At 39.4% G+C, this 19853-nt stretch overlaps 1 protein-coding gene across 7 annotated transcripts in view; it reads left to right on the forward strand.

The window, feature by feature from the left end:
- The first annotated feature begins 504 nt into the window (after positions 1 to 504).
- Positions 505 to 19853, forward strand: part of ZFR (zinc finger RNA binding protein) — a 75383-nt gene continuing 56034 nt past the window's right edge. For 3 of the 7 annotated variants that reach the window (XR_004349136.1, XM_032626193.1, XM_032626195.1), the window contains exons 1-3: positions 604 to 751; positions 1048 to 1147; positions 19124 to 19406. Coding sequence is in view for 5 of the 7 variants with exons in the window: in XM_032626193.1 (XP_032482084.1) it covers positions 715 to 751; positions 1048 to 1147; positions 19124 to 19406 (420 nt within the window). In the remaining 2 variants the exon portion in view is untranslated. Of the gene's footprint in view, positions 752 to 1047; positions 1148 to 17414; positions 17439 to 19123; positions 19407 to 19853 lie in introns of all 7 variants that reach the window. The other 4 variants (XR_004349135.1, XM_032626191.1, XM_032626192.1 and 1 more) reach the window with 3 other exon arrangements.

Below are 19853 nucleotides of genomic sequence, written 5' to 3' on the forward strand. Positions count from 1 at the left end.
TTTCCCAGAAGGTAAATTCCGTGTGAACAGGGACTTTGTTTTGCTCACTGCTCTATCTCCAGCACCCAGAAGAGGGCCTGACGCTTTGTGAGGGCTCCGTACACGCTGTAGGAATCAAGCGGTGGGTGCGGGTGGGAGAAGGGACCAGAAGAGAAGTGCTCGGAAGGGGTGTCCAACGCAATAGCACACCTGCCGTTCTTTTTCTCTTTCTCTTCTCCCCGTCTTTCCTTCTCCACTTTAAAGGCTAAGGACAAGAACCGGGCATGCGAGAAATAAGGAAAAATCCAAATTAGTCCAGCTCAAGTCCTGGTGAAAAGTGCACGATGGAGAAGGGCAAAAGGGAGAGAACAAATGCACACGCAAAAGTGAAAGAAGTGAAAAGTAAGAAGAAAAGGCTGGTAGACGTCACTCTCTCGGGTCACTCTCCCCGACTCCCCCTCCCGGCCGGCGCGGCTCGTCTCGCCTTCGCCACCAACGCGGAGGAGACCAAGCCCGCCTTCCCCGGAGGGCGCCCCAGGCCCGCCTCAGCCGAGGCCCGGCACGCGCCCGTCAGAGCCGCGAAGGCGGCGGGACTACAGCTCCCAGGGTGCCGAGCGCGGGGGCGCCTGCGCAGTGCGGCGGGAGGCGGCGGTCTGTTCTCCGCTGAGGAGGAGCGGGGCAGAGGAGGGAGGCAGCGGGTGAGAGTTCAGAGTTCAGCAGCAGCAGCCCGAGCCCATGATTCCCATATGCCCTGTAGTTTCTTTCACCTATGGTGAGTATAATGTGCCCCGTCGGGGTCCCCGCGTGGCCCCTTCCCCGGCCCGGGGCGGCGGGGAGGCGCGGGGGGTTGGGGCAGGCTCTGGGGAGGAGGCGGCGGCCGCCACCCGGGCGTGCGAGTGAGTGAGGGAGTGCGAGGCGGGAGGGGGAGGCGGCGCGGCCGCGGCCCGGCCCGGCGAGGGCGGCTTCTCACGGAGCCTCTCTCTCTCTCTCCCCTTCCCTCCCTCGGCGTCTTTGCCCCTCCGCGCTTCTCCTCCCGCCATGGGACCCGACTCTCCGTGCCCGTCGCAGTGCCCAGCCGGCTGGGGGAAGATGCCAAAATGGCGACCGGCAACTACTTTGGATTCACCCACAGCGGGGCGGCGGCGGCGGCGGCTGCGGCCCAGTATAGGTAACGGCTCCCCGCCCTCTCTCTCCTCTCCCCCTGCTCGCCCCTCCGCCCGGATCCCGCCGACACGACGCCCACACGCCCGCCGCCCCCCCGTGCCCCCTCCTCTCCGAGCGCCTGCCGGCGGCAGGCCGAGCCCCGCGGCCTCGCCTGGCCCGGGGCGGGCAGCGGCCCCGGTGGGGGCGGGAGCGGGAGACGGTGAGGCGGAGGGCCTCCCGGGCCTTTGGCGGCCCCGCAGCTAAAATGGCCTCCCGCGGCCTCTGAGCCGAGCCGCCACCCCCGCCGGGCTGGGAGGGAGGGAGCCGAGGCCGCGGCCCCTGCGGTGCCTCCGGTCCCCGCCCCCGCCGGGCCGGTCCCCACCTCCGATATCCCTCCCACTTGGGGAAAGAGACGGTGGGCGAGGGCACCTTTCGGGGAGTGCGTAGTCGCGCCGCCGCCCGGGCACCGGTCTTCGCCCGGTGCTCCGGCCCCCCGAGCCCAGATAACGTGTTGTTTTCTTGGGTGCCTTCTCCTGCGTCCCGTGGTCTTCCCTGGCCTTCCACCCGATCCCCGCACACAGACTGTGGGTGTCATCGCATTCGTTTGGTTCTTTTAGTTCTCCCTTCAAGGAGAGAGGTAAACACACCAACCACCTGTGAATTGTGTAGCTGGTAGGCTGGAAGAGATGTGCGAAGTTTCTAGTGCTGATAAATGAGTCCACAGCTTTGTTCTAGCTGTTGCGTTTAGGCTCCAGGTGGGCCAGTAATTTCCCTTGGCGGGTCTTTCCCCTCCAGGGAAATGAAAAGTGCAAGTGAGGTGCCGTGAAATGCACCCTATGAAATCTCTTACCTAAGGGAAGCTCTAATTTCTGAAGTTTCTGTAGTTCGTTATATATCTTATCAAAAGAAAGAAAAACACTAGATTCTGTTGTTGTTACTTTTGAGTCAGTCTGAGACAGTCTCTTTAGACTCAGGCCGTAAGCGTTCAGGGCTCCTAAGTGATCAGCTTTTTATAGAGAGAGATTATATTAGATATCTGTGTACTAGGTAAATTAGCTATTGGTTAATAAACCCAGGTAGTTTTCTCACGTCATTCACTTAAGGCGGCGGGTTGTCTAATGGAAAGGACATCACTGGGAACCAGAAGACCTGGGTTCCAGTCTTTTTTGCTCCGGATTTTAATGACGTTGGGGACATCTCTTATTTGGTCTTTCATTTTTCTCATCTGTAAAATTGGGCTATCTTTTTTGGTTAAAACGTGTAATTCTGAGGAACAGAGTTGCCATATTTCATGGAATTATAAGATAGCATTTATTATAAAGGAAGGGTATCATTATTTTATGTATCACTGAAAAAAATCACCACCAGTTAAAATATGACTCAATGCTTAAGACCCCATTGATTTTTAAGAGATATTAAAATGTGTAAATGTGTTTTATTGATGAAATTAATATTCTACTAATTGTCAAATGCGTTGAACGCATGTGGCATTGTTTTACAAGTCTCTCTTACCTTGAAGCTTATTTCCAGAAAAAGAACTGAGATGACAAATTATTGGGGCATGATCTTGGGGCTTTTCAAACTTTTAAAAAATTCTTTACTTACAAATTGTGATAATTAAACAACTAACAAAGTCCCAGCCACTTTAATAAAGAGCAAATAATTTTCGTGGAGAGAAAAATCAAGCCATTTTCTTTTTCTGGGAAACAAGATACAGCTAATCAGCACTGTGCTGTAAATCTACTGCTAGCAAGTACTGTGTGTCCTACACAAGGCTGTATTTAACCATTTAAGTTTTAATTGTTTTACACAGTATTTTTCTGTTACTGTGGGCAGAGTGATTTGTTGGATTATTAACTGTTTACTGAAAATGTAGTGGGTTTATTCTTTGTGGCAGTTTTGAAATATTTTTTCGAATGCAAACCTATAGATAGAAATGAGGGGAGGAAATGCCAATTTAAAGATAATCATTTTTTGATCAAATATTTGCATGTATGTATTTTATCCCAGTATAGGAAGCTATTACAGAATTTCTGTACCTAGTTTTTCTTTGGCTTTGAATCTTATAAAGTTTCAGTAAACTGTAACAGCAATCCAAAGTATTAAATTGCTTGTTAATATGTGTGTCTAATGAGAAAAGACTAGTCTTTTGACATTACTTATTTATGCATGTATTGGCAAAACTAATTGTTAAGTTGCTCTGTCCTTGTATATAACATACTATATAGAATTGTTTGTTTTTAATGGAAAGAAATCAGGTCCAGTAATGCTAATACCTTGGTTCAAGGAAGATGAACAAATAACATTAATAATAAAAGCATATGCAAAAAATGCAGTGATGGTGCTCATCTTTCTTCCTGTCTAGAAATCATTAAAATGTAACTTTGAGACATGGAAGACCAAGGCTTACTTTGCAAAAAAGAATTTTTTTTGGAGGATGTAAACTTAAGGAGATCTTAAACATTTACCTGTAGATTATGTGAATAGTTGCTTCACCTGTCGTTGAGTGCAGATAACTGAGAGTAACTATTCTAAGTCTAGATTTAATTCCAGTTCTTAGTTTTCTTGGTTACCACTATGTGAGGTATTTGATTAAATTTATTTTAAATTTAGACTTTCTTTTTGCTTGTTAATATTTGAGATTTATAATGGCATACTAAGTATCAAAGTTCTTTAAGAGATGTTGTAAAGATCTCTTATAAGTTCTACTACTAATAACCTTTAGATAAACCAGGTTTTTCTTTTGTATAATACATATTAAATATTTTTGTGGTAAGCATTTATTCAGTCTTTGTGCTACACGTTCCATCAGCTACTGATTGCTTTTCTTCCTGCTTCTTTATTTTTTTAAGGCTAGTAAATAAACCTATTGGTGCCATTTGCCACTATTGCAAATGTAATCTTTTCATTTTCTTACCTTTCATGTGCTTTTTTTCCCCTTGGCAGTGACAAAATCAGAAAGGTTTTAAGTATTAATTATTGTGTTTATAAGTATATATTTCTGGTAGAATGTTAATTTGGGGTGTGTAGGACAAGGCAGATCTCAAGCATGATGAAAAAACAGGAATGGCTTCATGGCAGAAAGGGAACTTGGTTAGATAGGTACCTACTTCAGTAGAGTACCTTTTTTGTTTGAGAAGATATACTTAAAAACTTTTAGACAGACATTAATTTTATAATAAATCTTGAAAAAAATGATTTCAACAGTTGTAAGAACTTAGGGTAGCAAAGAATGTGAGAAAGATAATTCTCAGTGGAAAAAACTTTCTAATTAACTATCGTAGGATCAAATGAGTTTTTTTGTCTCCTTCATTGGCAGTTTTACAGAAGTTCTCATAGGAGTTCTTAAGTTTTTGAAGGGGATTTGTGGCATAAACAAATATGCTATGTATATGTAATATAAACTAAAGTAATCCCATTATATCCCACTATGAATAGGACATAACTTTTTCTTGGAGAGTTTTAAACAGCTAGTTTCTTGTATTCTTTAGCAAAGCCTTGGTCATATCTTTCTTGTCACCTTTCTATCTACTCAAGATGCTTGTCTGTTAACCTGCATAACCTAAATGTTTAGCTTGTGCTTAAACTAATTTTCTTTGTTCTATCTGTAGCTCTTAGTGTATCATTGGTATCTGAATGTTATTCTACCTTCAATAAAGTTAGCTATTTAAAATAATCATTCGCCAACTTTTTTTTTACCCTTTTAATATCTAGAATTAATTGAGTTCAGAAACTTTATAGAGTAATGATTGTATAAAGGTACAAAACAATTGCCCCCATATTCTTAGGATCTCAGCAAATGTTGTTAAATAATAAATGTTTAAGTGGATTTCGACTGTTGTCTGGACATTAGCTTAAATTAAGCATCTGTTAGTCAAAAGAAGGCATCTCATCTAGTGATTCTTGAGATGTCTTTAGGACATCTGTTCCTAAAGGATAAGTATCTTTTCACATCACTAAGATAACTTGGGTAGGTTGATTGGCCAGTGAATTTTCCTCCTCTTTTTTGCTTTTTATTTGAATGTAGAGTTAAGAATATTGTATCTTGAAGGAAAGAAAAAAAGTGACACTAGTAAGGTAGAAAGAAGTAATCACTAACTGAGATGGTGAGAAAACCAGGTGAACAGGTTTTTGAAACCGATCTTAGTGATGGAAATTTACTGGCTCTACCAAAAAAAAATTACTGCAACTGCTAATTATATCAGCTCCTCCGTTGTTGAATCAGAGATCTTAGGATTCATATTGCATGAATGAACTTGAAATAATGAAAATTTTCTTTCCAGAAGGATTAGTGCTTTTACAATGATGATATATCCTGTATATGTTATTAATAGCCTTAAGAGTAGAATGAGGGAGAATAGCCCTGTATAGAATGCTTAAGGTGTATGTTTGACTGTGTTTTTATAACGTGCCTCACAGTATACTATAATGAAAAGGCTTTGGATTTGAATCTCAACTCTATCTCTTTAGACACTTATGCAAGTCACCTAATCTTTCTACAACTCAGTTTCCTCAACTAACTTGCTTTGAGGCGAAGTTATTAAATATAAACCTTCCTAGCCTAGTGCTTGATTTTCAATAGGCATTTTACCAATGCTAGTTTTCTATAGAGATTTGTATAATAATACTAAAAGGGTTTTAAAAGCTCTCCATAGTTGATGGCTATCATACACTTAATATATAGAGCTTCATAATCTCAAATGTTTTAAAAGTAGGTACTTGAGTATCAATTGGAGGCCTCGGTTTCAGTGTCAGTTTAATAGGGACCTCCAAGTTTTTAATTGTTTGCAAGCAACATGATTATAATCAACAGACTAATATGAGAAATAATAAGTTCAAATTTTCTGGATCTAAGATCACTCCTGTTTCAGCAATGTTGAATTAATTAGATTATCAAATTTCAAATAAGTCCTTTTTATATAGCCACAGAATCTATTAAGTAGAAATAAAACTAATGAGATATACAAAACACTTTAAGAAAAAAATACAGTAGGCTATAAAGGACATAAAAGAAGACAAATAATTGAAGATGGGCTGTGTTCATGCAGTGAAAAAAAATCAATACTATCTAGTTGTCGATTTTCTCCTAAGTAGTTTATATGTTTAATGTAATTGCAATAAAAATCACAACAGGCTTTTTGGGGTAACTTGATAAAGGAGTTCTCATGTTGATAGTGAAGAGGGTATTTGTCCAAAAGTAGTCATGACAATCTTGTAAGATCATAAGGAAGGTCTTGTATTAGCAGGGACCAAAAGATGTTATTAAACAGGAAAATGTGGTATTGGTAGAGGGATAGACAAATAGATCATTGGCTTAAAATAGCCCAGAAATAGATGTATCTTATGGGCAGTTGGATTAGAATATATAGCTGTTTAAGTAGAGGTATTTGTCAAAAAAAAGCAAATCAACCAAATTATTATTCAGAAGTACACCATCAGGATAATCAGAAGACAGTCCTTGGGCTTATAAATGTAGTAATTGACAAAGTATGTTAGAATTACTAGAATGAGATTAAAGGTGAGGAGTGCGCCAACAACATTGTCCTTGGCATCACTCTATCAGAATTAGGGTCGTTGTTCCGAGTATAACATTCCTTAGTGTTTTGTGAAAGCTGTGTGCAGTGCAGCTCTTAATTCATCCTTACAGAAGGCGAATTAATGAAGCAAAGAACACTGGGCTTTTTTGTTGTTTTAGTATTAGTCTCCTCATGTAATAATATATATATTAAAATATGTTCATAGGGAGTAACTTACAGTATGCATAGTCCCTGCTTTCAAGGAGTTTACACTCCTGGGGGATGAGGGTAGGGGCAGGTATACCTCCAGGTAACTATGCCATGATAGCGATCATAACTGAGTTTTAATGAAATACTAAAATGGGGAATTGGAGGATTCTGACTATGGAGTTTGAGGTAGGCTTCATGGTCTTTAATTCTGAAAATGGAGGGAGGGAAGGTCATTTTAGACAAAATGTGTTGAGCCAAGATAGGAATGAATTAAATCCACCCCCAACTCCTCCCCGCTGGCTGCGCTGTGTGGCATGTAGGATCTTAGTTCCCAGACCAGGGATTGAACCCTAGCCCTCAGCTGTGAAAGCGCTGAGTCCTAACCACTGGACAGCCAGGGAATTACCTAAATTAAATTCTTGGTATGGTTGATAGTTGGTGGGTTCTGAAATCAGGCTAGCTGAGCTGAATCCAGGATCCCTCTACTATTTGTCATGTGACATTGGGCACACAGTCCTTTGGTACTTGAGTTTCTTCATCTATAAATTAGAGATAATACTAATAATTACCTCATAGGATTGAAATTTAAAAAAAATTCTCCGTCGAAGTATGGTATATATAAAAAGAACTGCACATATATTAAGAATATAGCTTGATGAAATGTCATAAGCTGGACATACCTGTATAACCAGCACCCAATCAAAAAAACACTATCAGCATCCCTGGAGGCCTCTACAGTCTCCATTGTGATTTGAGAATTCAATGAGATAAAATTTGTAAAGTGCTCAGAATAGCCCCTCCATACATATATCTCCATCAATGTTAATATTATATTCAGTAGACATTTGGAAATGGAGCTCAGAAGAGGGATAAGGGTCGTAGTGTAAATCCGAATATCATCCATATGGTGGTGATCCACCGTTATAGGTGTGAGCATGGATGAAACCAGAGAAAGTACAGTGCCTGTCATACATCAAACATTTAGTAAACATTTTTTGAATGAGTGGGAAAAAAAAATAGAACAAAGCCACGGTTACAAACTTGGGGGACATCTGTGTTTAAAGTAGGGCCAAAGAAAGAAGCAAATACTGAGACAGGGTCAGGGTGGGCAGAGAGCTGGGAGAATGTAGTGTTCATAAAAACCAAAAGAAGATGGAGTAATCAGCAATGTTAGGGTTTTAGAGAGGCTGGATAAAGGACTGATAGTTAGCAAGATCTTCGGTATAATTTTCATGGGCAGCCAGTATAGAAAAACTAGAATCTGATCGTTTGGAGCTACAGAAAGACAAGCATAAAATTTTGCATAAGATAGGTCTTGTAGTCGAATTTGGTATTCAAATAAATTTTTTTGTTGCTGTTGTTGACGTGTAGTTGATTTACAGTGTTATGTGAATTTCTGCTGTATAGCAAAGCGGCTCAATTATACACATGTATACATTCTTTTCCGTTATGGTTTATCCCAGGATATTGAATGTAGTTCCCTGTGCTATACAGTTGTTTATCCACAGATAAATTCTTGAGGGTCCTAGAGGTTAAATGGGCTTAAAGTATTCGGAAGCACCGTTTTTGAAGATCGATTAAATGAAAATAAAATTTTTAATTCATTTTTTATTTCTGGGAAAAGATACTGTGCCTGAACCACCCCCTCCTGTCCTTGGAAAAATTGTCTTACACGAAACCAGTCCCTGGTGCCAAAAACGTTGGGGACCACTGACCTACAAGGATAGTAAAATAGTGAAATAATTGGAGGATGTTGCATTGTCTAAAGTATTGCATTGTCTTTCAAGAAGGTATGAAAGAAAGGAGAGATGCTGTCTTTAATAGTTGGCTTTTAGCTTTTCTTCAACACAGTTGAGGAGTCAGAATTACTAATTCTCTGTTCATACTGGCAAAGAGAAGAAAGTTAACACAAGACGATATTTGACAACTCTTAGCTAAATAAGATAAATACAAAAATAGCACCACTCTAGACAAATGATAATGGTGAAATTGATTGTATAAGCAAAATCTCAGCCTAAGTCTATAGATACAATGTCCTAGATGATTTTTTTCAAACTGAAGAATCAGTGAGTGAAAAATATATTTATAAGGATAAAAAAGGAAAGTAAGGTATTCTCATCTAGTTAACAGGAAGGACTTCATTATGTAATATTCTGTGACAAGTTCCAGAACATCCCATTTTGCTAAAAGTATATGTGGCAGAAATCTTTCATGTTTTGTGATGTTTGTGAACCAAAATTTACTCGATATGGTTCATTAGTGGACAGATGCTTAAGGCAGATATGTATACAAAGGTAGTTGGAAGGAAATAGATGGTGTAGAATTTAAAAGATTCTTTAGATCATTCCAAAGCAAAAAACTGATAATGTTTTACAGTTATGGAGCAAAGTAGATGACCATCTCTCTTCAACAAAATATGAGCCATAAAACATTTCAAAACTTTTTTAAGCATTGCATTTTGACAATTCAGATGCAGGAAGATGAACCAAAAGTAATGGTAGGTTAGAACTTATTAGAAAAATATTTGAAATGTGGAATTAGCATTTATGGGATGGACATGTTCCATGTTCATGCATGAAAGTTGATGAGCAGTTATGTTCAGAGAACATGGTGCATTTTGTGTATATGTGGAATAAAAATTTGGGTTTATTGTACTCTGTATTTAAAATTTTCTAATAGTATTTTCATTATCCCTTATTCTTATGTAAATTGTCAAATGACCTCAAAAATACAGAAAATGGAAGAGGTCCAATGGACCCAAATGATATTTCTCCTGGTATGTTGAGAGTTAAAAGATGTCAAGAAAACTGTCAACGGTTTTCATATGATATTTAACCACCCTCCCTCCCTTGTAGTCTACCCATCTAAAGAGTTGGTAGAAATTTTAGGATTAGTTATTTTATTTGTTCTAGTTTTTAAGAAGAAAATAGAGCCTGAATTTAAATTTCTTCTAAAATTCTACAATGATGCAGTTATTGTTTTAATAGCACTGTGAAGGTTAATGGGAGCATGACATTACAATAACAAGTTTAGGGAATATTTAAAGGTGGTTTGTCTTTGGGATTATTCCATGAGAAAGTTTAATTTTGCATCATTCTCAACATTATAAAATACTAAATGTAAAGATAAATTTGTCAGTGATTTTGTAGATACGTAAAATGCCATAATTTGACCTAGAAAAGTCCAGCAATGTTGAGCATTAAATTTGGACTAATGGAAAGGTTAAATTTTGTTTTGTGTGCCAAGAGAAAGACAGAAAAAAAAGTTTTATCAGTTACTTTACCATTTTATGCAAAATTGAAACAAACACATACAAAGTATGTTTTCCAGGGGAGAAAAAGCACATTTAATAATGTAAGTGAAAAAAAAAATAATAATAATGTAAGTGACAGGAGCTGCCTACATTTTCTTGCGTGAGACTTGTTTCCCTCATGGCCTTTCAGAAATGAAACATTCCGCATTTGTCCTATAGTGGTTCCTTTAGAAATTTAGCATATTTCACTTAGTCTAAAGTTAATCATCACCTTTATTCTCCTAAACAATACCAGGACTTAAAATGTTTAACTTTGGTCAGTCCACTCCTGATTTTTGTGCTTTTGTTGTACTATATTTCAGATGTTCTTAACCCCACAACCGTTGTTGAACAAAATTATTGTTTTATATAGCTAGTGAGTATTTAAATTTGCCTTCGTATTTACCACTTTTTTTTTTTTTTTTTTTTTGCGGTACGCGGGCCTCTCACTGCTGTGGCCTCTCCTGTTGCAGGGCACAGGCTCTGGACGCACAGGCTCAGCGGCCATGGCTCACGGGCCCAGCCGCTCTGTGGCACGTGGGATCTTCCCGGACCAGGGCACGAACCCATGTCCCCTGCATTGGCAGGCGGACTCTCAACCACTGCGCCACCAGGGAAGCCCCCCACTTTTTTATTATTATTTAATATTCATTCCCTCTGAGATCATTTTCATTCTTCCTAAAGTAAATCTTTGAGAATGTCCTTTAATGTGGGTCTACTGATAACAATGTTTTTTTGGTTTTTCTCTCTTTTTTAATCTCAAAATATCTTCATTTCACCCTTCTCATTCTTGAGAAGTCATCACTTAGTTTCTAGGGATTTTTTTCCCTCAAGCTACTTGTGCTTCTCTCTCTTTGGTGTTTACAGTTTCACTCAGATGTGTCTTGGTGAGAATTCCTTATTTAATCCTACTTAGGGTTAGTTGGGGGCTCCTGGATCTGAGGATTGTTATATCAGACATTCTATTTAGATGTTTCCTCTCTCCCTTTTTCTTCATTTGCAACTCCAATGAGTTGTAAGTTACTATTTTTTATTCTTTTCTCCTGGTCTTTTAACCTCTTTAATATCTTTCATCTCTTTGTGTGCCTTCTGAGTAATTTTTATAGATTTTTTTTTGCCAGCTATGTCTAATCAGTTATGTAATGCCTTTCTGAGTGTCTGATTATAATTTTTATATACTGTATTTCATTTCTGGAAATTCTGTTTTTTTTTTTTTTTTAATTCATCTGGTTGTTTTTGATTGAACTCTTAGTTCTTGGTCTTGGTTTTCATAGTCTCTTTAAGTGTACTTATTTTATATTTCGTATCCAATACTAATACTTGTAGTCTTTTTTTTTTTTTCCAAACTCTTGCTCCTAGTATCTTGTTTCCGTATGGGTTTTGTTTGTGATTTTTGATTGAGATCTCCTCTTTTTTGGAACATGGTAGCATTAGAGAGGAATGAGCATTTTGTGGTACCTGGAAGGAAATAAATAAACGCCAAACCAAGTAGTTAGTTTTCCTGGTCAGCTAATGTGAATTCCAGAGCCCAAAGTAGAGGAGTGCTGGCTTTTTGTTAAGAATTATCAGGAGAGGCTTCTCTCTTTTACTTGGAGCCAAGGCTGAGACAGGAAAGTTTCCTTACAGTTCTACCTTAAAGGGGGAAGTGAGCTTTTTCCTAATTCACCTTCTGTTAGTTTTGTGTGGGAGTTCCAAAATTCTAAGCCATTACTTCCCTATGCCTTTGATGTCTCTGCTAACATAGAAAATATTTGTACAGCAGCACACCAGGTAAACTGGGAGGAGATTTGGAGCCCTAGATAAGACTATTACACAGTTGTAGGCAGCAGACTTGGGGCTCTGGCCACTTTTTCAGTGCTCATTTTACCAGAGAACAAGTACTGTTTCCATGTCATAAGATAGAAGGAAACATTTTGCTTAAAGGGGCAGTAAGTAAAGAGCAGGAAAATGAATGGTGAATACCATTACAGACTCTAAGTTAATGTTCTGTATCGTAAAATGGTGGTTCTCAAACTTTTTAGTTGGGGACCCTTCTAACCTCTAATTACTAAAAACCCCCAAAAGCTTTTGCTTATGCGGATTATATAATACTTACTATTTTAGAAATTTTAAAAATATTTATTAAATTGTTTTAAAATAGTAAAAATACCACTACATGCTAAACAGAAATATCTTTATGAAAAATAACTATATTCTAACCACTGAAAAAGTAGTAAGATGAGAAGCATTGTTTAACATTTCTACAAATGGTTTTTTTTTTTTTGTTTTTTTTTTTTTTTTTTTTTTTTTTTTTGCGGTACGCGGGCCTCTCACTGTTGTGGCCTCTCCCGTTGCGGAGCACAGGCTCCGGACGTGCAGGCTCAGCGGCCATGGCTCACGGGCCCAGCCGCTCCGCGGCATGTGGGATCTTCCCGGACCGGGGCACGAACCCGTGTCCCCTGCATAGGCAGGTGGACTCAACCACTGCGCCACCAGGGAAGCAAACAAATCTTTTTAATATCTCAATTAAGATGGTTGGATTCTCATACCTGCTTCTGCATTGTCTGTTGAAGTAAATTGTTCGGATTAAAATATATGAAGGCAATCTGTAATTGAAAAGGGAGAACCAACCTCCTGAGCCCTCTGAAACGGTCTTAGGGACCCTCAGCGGTCCTTGCATCACATTTTGAGAACCACTGTTGTATAGAAACTAACAGAGGTGTAGGATGCCGCTTATGCGGATGAGTCATTTGTACACATAAGTTATTTTAATTTCAGTAGTGACTATAAATTTAGTAGTGTAGTATGAAGCCAGGTCATATTAATGGAATTCAAAAGCACTTAAAGATGGGCCTGAAGTTGGATATAGATTAGGGTTGAGGCCAGAAATGTAGATATTAGAGTTGTGTTGGGATAACTAGAAAGGAGTATTTAAATTCGGGGTTGGTTTGTTGGTCATTGAAGTTGCCAGCTTGAGAATTCTATTCTGATATCTTTCTGCTTATCTTTCATTACTCCCAGAGTAATGCATTAATTAATTAAAAATAGTATAGAAGGGCTGAATGAAAACAACAGTCCCTTATTTTCCTTCTCCCTGCCTCCCAGTTCCCCACCTTTAACGCATTTTGGTTTTATTTCTAACCTCCATATCACTAAATAGTATGCTGCTTTTTTATGTCTTAATTTATCAACTTTATGCATTATAGTTTGATTTCTTACAATCATGGTTAGGATTTCATACATACTCTCTCATGCTTCTCATTTCTCCTCCCAGATTCAGTGATATGACTATTTCTGTTACTTCAAACAATACACACCAATTCTAGTTCCATCAAAGGTAGACAGTATCTTGGTACTCTAAGAATCTTGAAACCCTTGTGCTTTACTTTCCCTCTTTCTCCTCCCCATCCCCCAACTCAGCTCTTGTTTTCCTTGTGATAACACTTACATTGTGTTCTGTAATCATAGTTTATCTTCCGTGATTTAGGTTGATTCTAAAACCTTAAAGCAGAAAACTGTTTCATTATTATGACTCTAAATAGTATTTACTCTGGAGCCAAGTACTGTTCTAGGATTAGAATTCCTCATGTATTCCATTTTTACAACCCTGTATCACTTAATAGAGAATCTTTGCAGGGTCAATTTCAAACAGATTTTTCCTTTTTTACACCCTACTAATTGCTCAGCTGAGATCATGACTTTTCTTGAGCAGTTTCATATTTCCTGAAGTCTTTCATTACCCTTTTTTCACACAAATCTTCTTGGTGCCTTGATTATATCATGAGATTTTCCCAGGCTCTTGGTCTACTGTCCATTGTCCAGTCATCTGTTTTCCTAGACATCCTTCTCCTGGAGGCTTCTGTCCTTCCTTTGATTTCAGTCTCATAAACTTACTGCCTTTCTGGGCCTGCTGCATAGCTGCCGACCTGGGCTTTTATCTGTCTCCTGAGTTTGAATCCACTGTTTGTAGGATCCCATGATATCTTTCTTGTTTTATTTTTTGCTGAAGTACATTTTCATGTAGCTTCCTAAGAAAAGGCATGTGGGAGGTAAACTCCTTCAGACCTTGAATGTCAGAATCATTATTCTGTGTTAATAGTTTAACTGGGTGCAGAATTCTACATTGATAATCATTTTCCCTTGAATTTTGAAGACATTACCCTATTGTCCTCCAGCCACTGGTGTTATCAGTAAGTCTGATTTTCATTTACTTGTATGTAGGTGATCTGTTTTTCTTCTCTCCGGAGATTTAAAGGATCTTTTTTTTTGTCTTGTGTTATGAAATGCTATCAGTATATGTCTCTCAGTGTTGTTCTTTCATTTCTGTTCTTTACTCTGTAGATATTTGAATTTGAAAATGCGGGCCTCCCTTCAAGAGTGGGAAATTTCTTAATTTCTTCTATCTGCTTTTTTTCTTTACTCTAGAATTCCTTTTTGTTGGAATATTAGACCTGCTATATTTATCCTTTCTCTTTTCTTTTGTCTTTATCTTGTCCATGTCCTTCAACTTTATCTTCTAACTAGTGTAAAATTCTTGTTTTATGGATACAAATTAGAGATTTTTTAAATTCTTATCTGTTGCTTTGAGATATCCATTTTCCATGGGTTCATTCTTATTTCTTTTGCAGTTTATAGTAGGTTTTCTTTAAACATCTGGTGATTTTAGCTGGCTGTTTATTTCGGTAAGGCTTCTGGCTGGCTTCACTTTTTGGTAAGCAAGTAGGGAGCAGACCATTAACCTCCAGCTTAAGTTCAGAAATATGAAGGATGTTTTTACTCTTCAATATTAATAATTTCCTAAATACTCTCCCCCCCCCCCCCCGCCCCCCACTGCCAAGAGAAATACCCTTCCATTTTATGTCTGATTGTTTCTTTTTCTTTTTGGTATCTTTTTGTTTGTTTATTTTTGGTGGCATTGCATCTTCGTTGCTGCGCCGGCTTTCTGTAGTTGTGGCGAGTGGGGGCTGCTCTTCATTGCGGTACACAGGCTTCTCATTGCGGTGGCTTCTCTTGTTGCAGAGCACAGGCTCTAGGCATGCGGGCTTCAGTAGTTGCACCATGTGGGCTCAGTATTTGTGGCTTGCGGGCTCTAGAGTGCAGGCTCAGTAGTTGTGGCACACAGGCTTAGTTGCTCCGTGGCATGTGGGATCTTCCTGGACCAGGGCTCAAACCCGTGTCCCCTGCATTGGCAGGTGGATTCTTTTTTGTGGTATGCGGGCCTCTCACTGTTGTGGCCTCTCCTGTTGCGGAGCACAGGCTCCGGACGTGCAGGCTCAGCGGCCATGGCTCACGGGCCTAGCTGCTCTGCAGCATGTGGGATCTTCCCAGACTGGGGCATGAACCCGTGTTCCCTGCATCGGCAGGCAGACTCTCAACCACTGCGCCACCAGGGAAGCCTGGCAGGTGGATTCTTAACCACTGCGCCACCAGGGAAGTCCCTGTCTGATTGTTTCTTAAACTTTCTTTACCCGTGTTGTTTTTATATGTTTGTTTCATAATTTATTATTTAATTTGTCCCAGTTTAAAACTGACTGAAGCTGATTAGATTTAATTTATTCACAAAGGATATTACCACCTAAGTAAAAGCTTCTGCTCTACTGGATGCTTAGTAAATGAAAATCTTCTCATATTTCACAAATTATTTTTTATGGCACAAGATTTGGGATTTTATGTCCTGTTCTATTTAAGTTTTTTTAAAATTATTTATTTATTTATTTTTGGCCACACGGCTTGTGGGATTTTAGTTCCCCAACCAGGGGTTGAACTGAGGCCCTTGGCAGTGAGAGCACAGAGTCCTAACCACTGGACCTCCAGGGAATTCCCTATTTAAGAAATCATTTAAAGATAGTTAAAAGTCTTACATTTTATGTAGGGATATAATTTAACACCTTTTATTCTCACACCCCAGACTAGGCAAAAACTTTGATTTGAACTGTTTCAACTTAAGACTAATTTTTATGTAAGCTAATTTGAACTTGACCTGAATTTTTAAAAATTAATTTACTTATTTAGACTTAGCTACTTGATACTTAATTGAACGGCTATAGTCCAGTCTAGTCATCTGTGTCATGTGAAAGGCAGTTTTCCTAAAGGTATTTGAAATTGGAAGAGAATTTCCCAGATGGGTCTAAGATAACAAATCAGAGAATCTTTATTCTGAATAGTAGTCAGCTGCCCTAGCCCTTGACCCCCTGGGAACTGGGACTGGATCATCATTCTTCATGATGCTTTGGTAGAGCATGTGGTTCCAGCCCAGATGATGGTTAGGGACCTGGCTCTACAGAGCAAGTTAGGCTAGACAGCCCTAGGGATGTCTATGGTAATTGCTAAATGCACTGGCATCTTTTTGTATGATTCCTGGGAAGGGTGACTATAAAATTTATTGTTCAAACTGAGACACATAGGAGAGTGAGAATACTATTAATAATTACGCTGGGGCAATAGGCATAAACCAGAGCACAAGGTCATCCCTTCCTGAGTCGCATGGACTTTTAAAGATCAGTGGCAGGCTTCCCTGGTGGCGCAGAGGTTGACAGTCCGCCTGCCAATGCAGGGGACACGGGTTCGTGCCCTGGTCCAGGAAGATCCCACATGCCACGGAGCGGCTGGGCCCGTGAGCCATGGCCGCTGAGCCTGCACGTCTGGAGCCTGTGCTCCGCAACAGGAGAGGCCACAGCAGTGAGAGGCCCACGTACCGCAAAGAAAAAAAAAAAAAAGATCAGTGGCAGTATAAGTCAAATTGCCTGCCTAGTGTACTTGACATTCCTATTCTACGCCAACTTTTGTTTTTTGTCCTATAGGACATGTTTTGGGGACCATGAAATGTGAACAGATACTCGATAAAGAGCAGTGGGATGAATGGAAACAGTATAGGAATTCAAGACTGTCTGAATTTTACATAACCATGTAGCCTCTATGTGGGAAATCTTATCAGTAAATGTTAAATACAAGTTTCATAGAACTGGTGTATTTATATTTTAAACATAATTCTTTTTCTCAGTTCTAGGAATTTTGAAGAAGTATATGTTATTGGAATTTTTCTTAAGGACGTGGAATTATCCATAGAAAATGTCAATGCCCAACCAATTTCCCACTATGACCGTTTAAACTTCCCTTTTCCTGTCTTATAATTGGCATATATGTAGGAAATGTTAGCTAATTTTAGTATCAAAATGTGGAAAACCTCATCCAAATAGAAATTATAAGAGTTTCTTTGGACTCTGTTCTAAGTTTTTGTTTTTTTTTCTTTTTCATATTGGGCTGAAATCTGCCACCCTTCCATCCATTGGTTCTAGTTCTGTTCTCTGGAGCAGCATGGAGTAAGTCTCTTCTATTAGAAGGCAGCTATCATATCTTCCAAGGTCACTTTTTCTAGACTGAATGTCCCTAGGTCCTCTACTTTTATGTGAAATAATACCCATACTTATAAACTTCATATTGATTCCCTTTGAACACATCCTAATTATCAGTGTTTTCCATAATACAGTTAAAATATGATGGCCCCAGATTTTAATTCTGTGCCATATTTTTTTTTGCTATTGTGCATACCAGTGAAGAATACCCTGTACTATAACCCATGAATCAAACACTCTAGTTTATTAGTGCAGCTTCAGCTTACGTCAGGTATTTTCTTAGCTATTCTTAACTGTTGGCTCATATTAAAACTTATGGTCAGGGCTTCCCTGGTGGCGCAGTGGTTGAGAGTCCGCCTGCCGATGCAGGGGACACGGGTTCGTGCCCCGGTCTGGGAAGATCCCACATGCCGCGGAGCGGCTGGGCCCGTGAGCCATGGCCGCTGAGCCTGCGCGTCCGGAGCCTGTGCTCCGCAGCGGGAGAGGCCACAACAGTGAGAGGCCCGCGTAACGCAAAAAAAAAACCAAAAAAACTTATGGTCAGGTAAATAACTGTTGGGGCTCTCCTTTTTTTGAGAAGGCATTTTTCTGCCTTGGTAATATAGCTTTAGCAAGTGTGATTGTGAATGTATTACTTACTCAAGAGAACCTAAAACAAAAACGTTTTCATTTGCTAACATTTGTGGGCCTGGTTTTATGTGATATAGGCTCTCAATTTAAAAACTAAAGTAAATGTTATTTTAACTTTAGCTGAAGATTCATCTGATTTACAGTTTTAGGAACTGTTTTTGTCTCTCTGAGGTTTAAATGTTATGATTGCAAAGCATCTGACTTAGGTCTCCTTTTGCAACATGTGCTACTTTTTAAGAGAAAAAGAAATGTGTATAATGAATTGCTGCCTGAAACCTGGAAAATTTATCTAAAATAATAGATATTCCATTGTAAATTCTGTACCTTAGAGCAGGATTTCTCAACCTCAGCACTGTTGACATTCTTTGGATAATTCTTTGTTGTGGATAGCTGTCCTTTATGTAACAGCATCACTGGCCTCTACCCACTAAATACCAGTAGCACACATCACCACCTCCTCCGCAGTTTAACCATCAAAAATATCTCCAGACATGGCCAGATATCTCCTGGAGGGCAAAATCTCCCCTAGCTGAGAACCACTGCCTTACAGCATCAGAAGTATTTAAGTCATCTCGGTAATAGTTTCTACCTTAAATGTTTTCCATAATTGGAGTTAGAATACAATATTTTTCTTGATATGATTTCCTTGTAGAGATTTTTTTTTAACTATAGTACATAATAAAGAACTATACATATAACAAATACTTTTTTAAGTTCCTAGGTTGATCAGTTTTTTTCTTTCTTCCTTATACTTCTTATCCCAGTTTGTCCTCCCTGCTTTGTGATATGATCTTTGATCTGAAACATATGTGTGACTATCTAATTTATTCAGATTAAGGAATGAAAATTATGCAACAATAAAAAATAGGGTGTTGGTTAGGTGGTTTATTAAGCTCAAATACCTGTTCTTTTGTAGTCCATGATTAAATTATTGGGAAATGTGCTTTTGATTTAAGTTGATTAAACTCCTAGATTTTAAAAATTAAATTGTATTATGTTTATTCTTCTACTCCACAATATAGCCAGCAGCCAGCTTCGGGTGTAGCCTACTCTCATCCAACTACGGTTGCTAGCTACACTGTCCATCAGGCTCCAGTAGCTGCTCACACAGTTACTGCTGCCTATGCACCAGCAGCCGCCACAGTTGCAGTTGCCAGGCCTGCTCCAGTAGCTGTTGCAGCTGCTGCAACAGCTGCTGCATATGGAGGGTACCCCACTGCACACACAGCGACTGACTATGGTTACACACAGAGGCAACAAGAAGCACCTCCACCACCACCCCCAGCTACTACACAAAACTACCAGGTAAGAAAACTACTTTCATTAGCCTTAACATATAGGTTCAGTGGCTTCAGTATTTAATGTAATGTCCAAGCCAATGCTTCTCAAATTTGGGTCTTCCAAAATATACCTCTAATGATACAGAAAAGTGAGTGTGTATTCCTATAATTTGGGGGCATACTCCAAGCATTAAGTTTCCTTGCGGTGAGTTTTATATTAATAATCCCCCAGTGCATTGCACTCCACTCTATATATATGTTTGCTTTAATTAAAAAAATACAGTAATTGGGACTTCCCTGGCAGTCCAGTGGTTAAGACTCTGCGCTTCCACTGCAGGGGGCGCAGGTTCGATCCCTGGTCAGGGAACTAAGGTCGCACATGCCACATGGCGTGGCCAAAAAAAAAAAAAAAAAAAAAAAGATACATTAATTACTGGTTAAGTATTTTAATTTTATTACAAGTTTTTGAGAA

The sequence above is a fragment of the Phocoena sinus genome, chromosome 3, assembly GCF_008692025.1.
Source record: "Phocoena sinus isolate mPhoSin1 chromosome 3, mPhoSin1.pri, whole genome shotgun sequence".
Lineage (NCBI taxonomy): Eukaryota > Metazoa > Chordata > Mammalia > Artiodactyla > Phocoenidae > Phocoena > Phocoena sinus.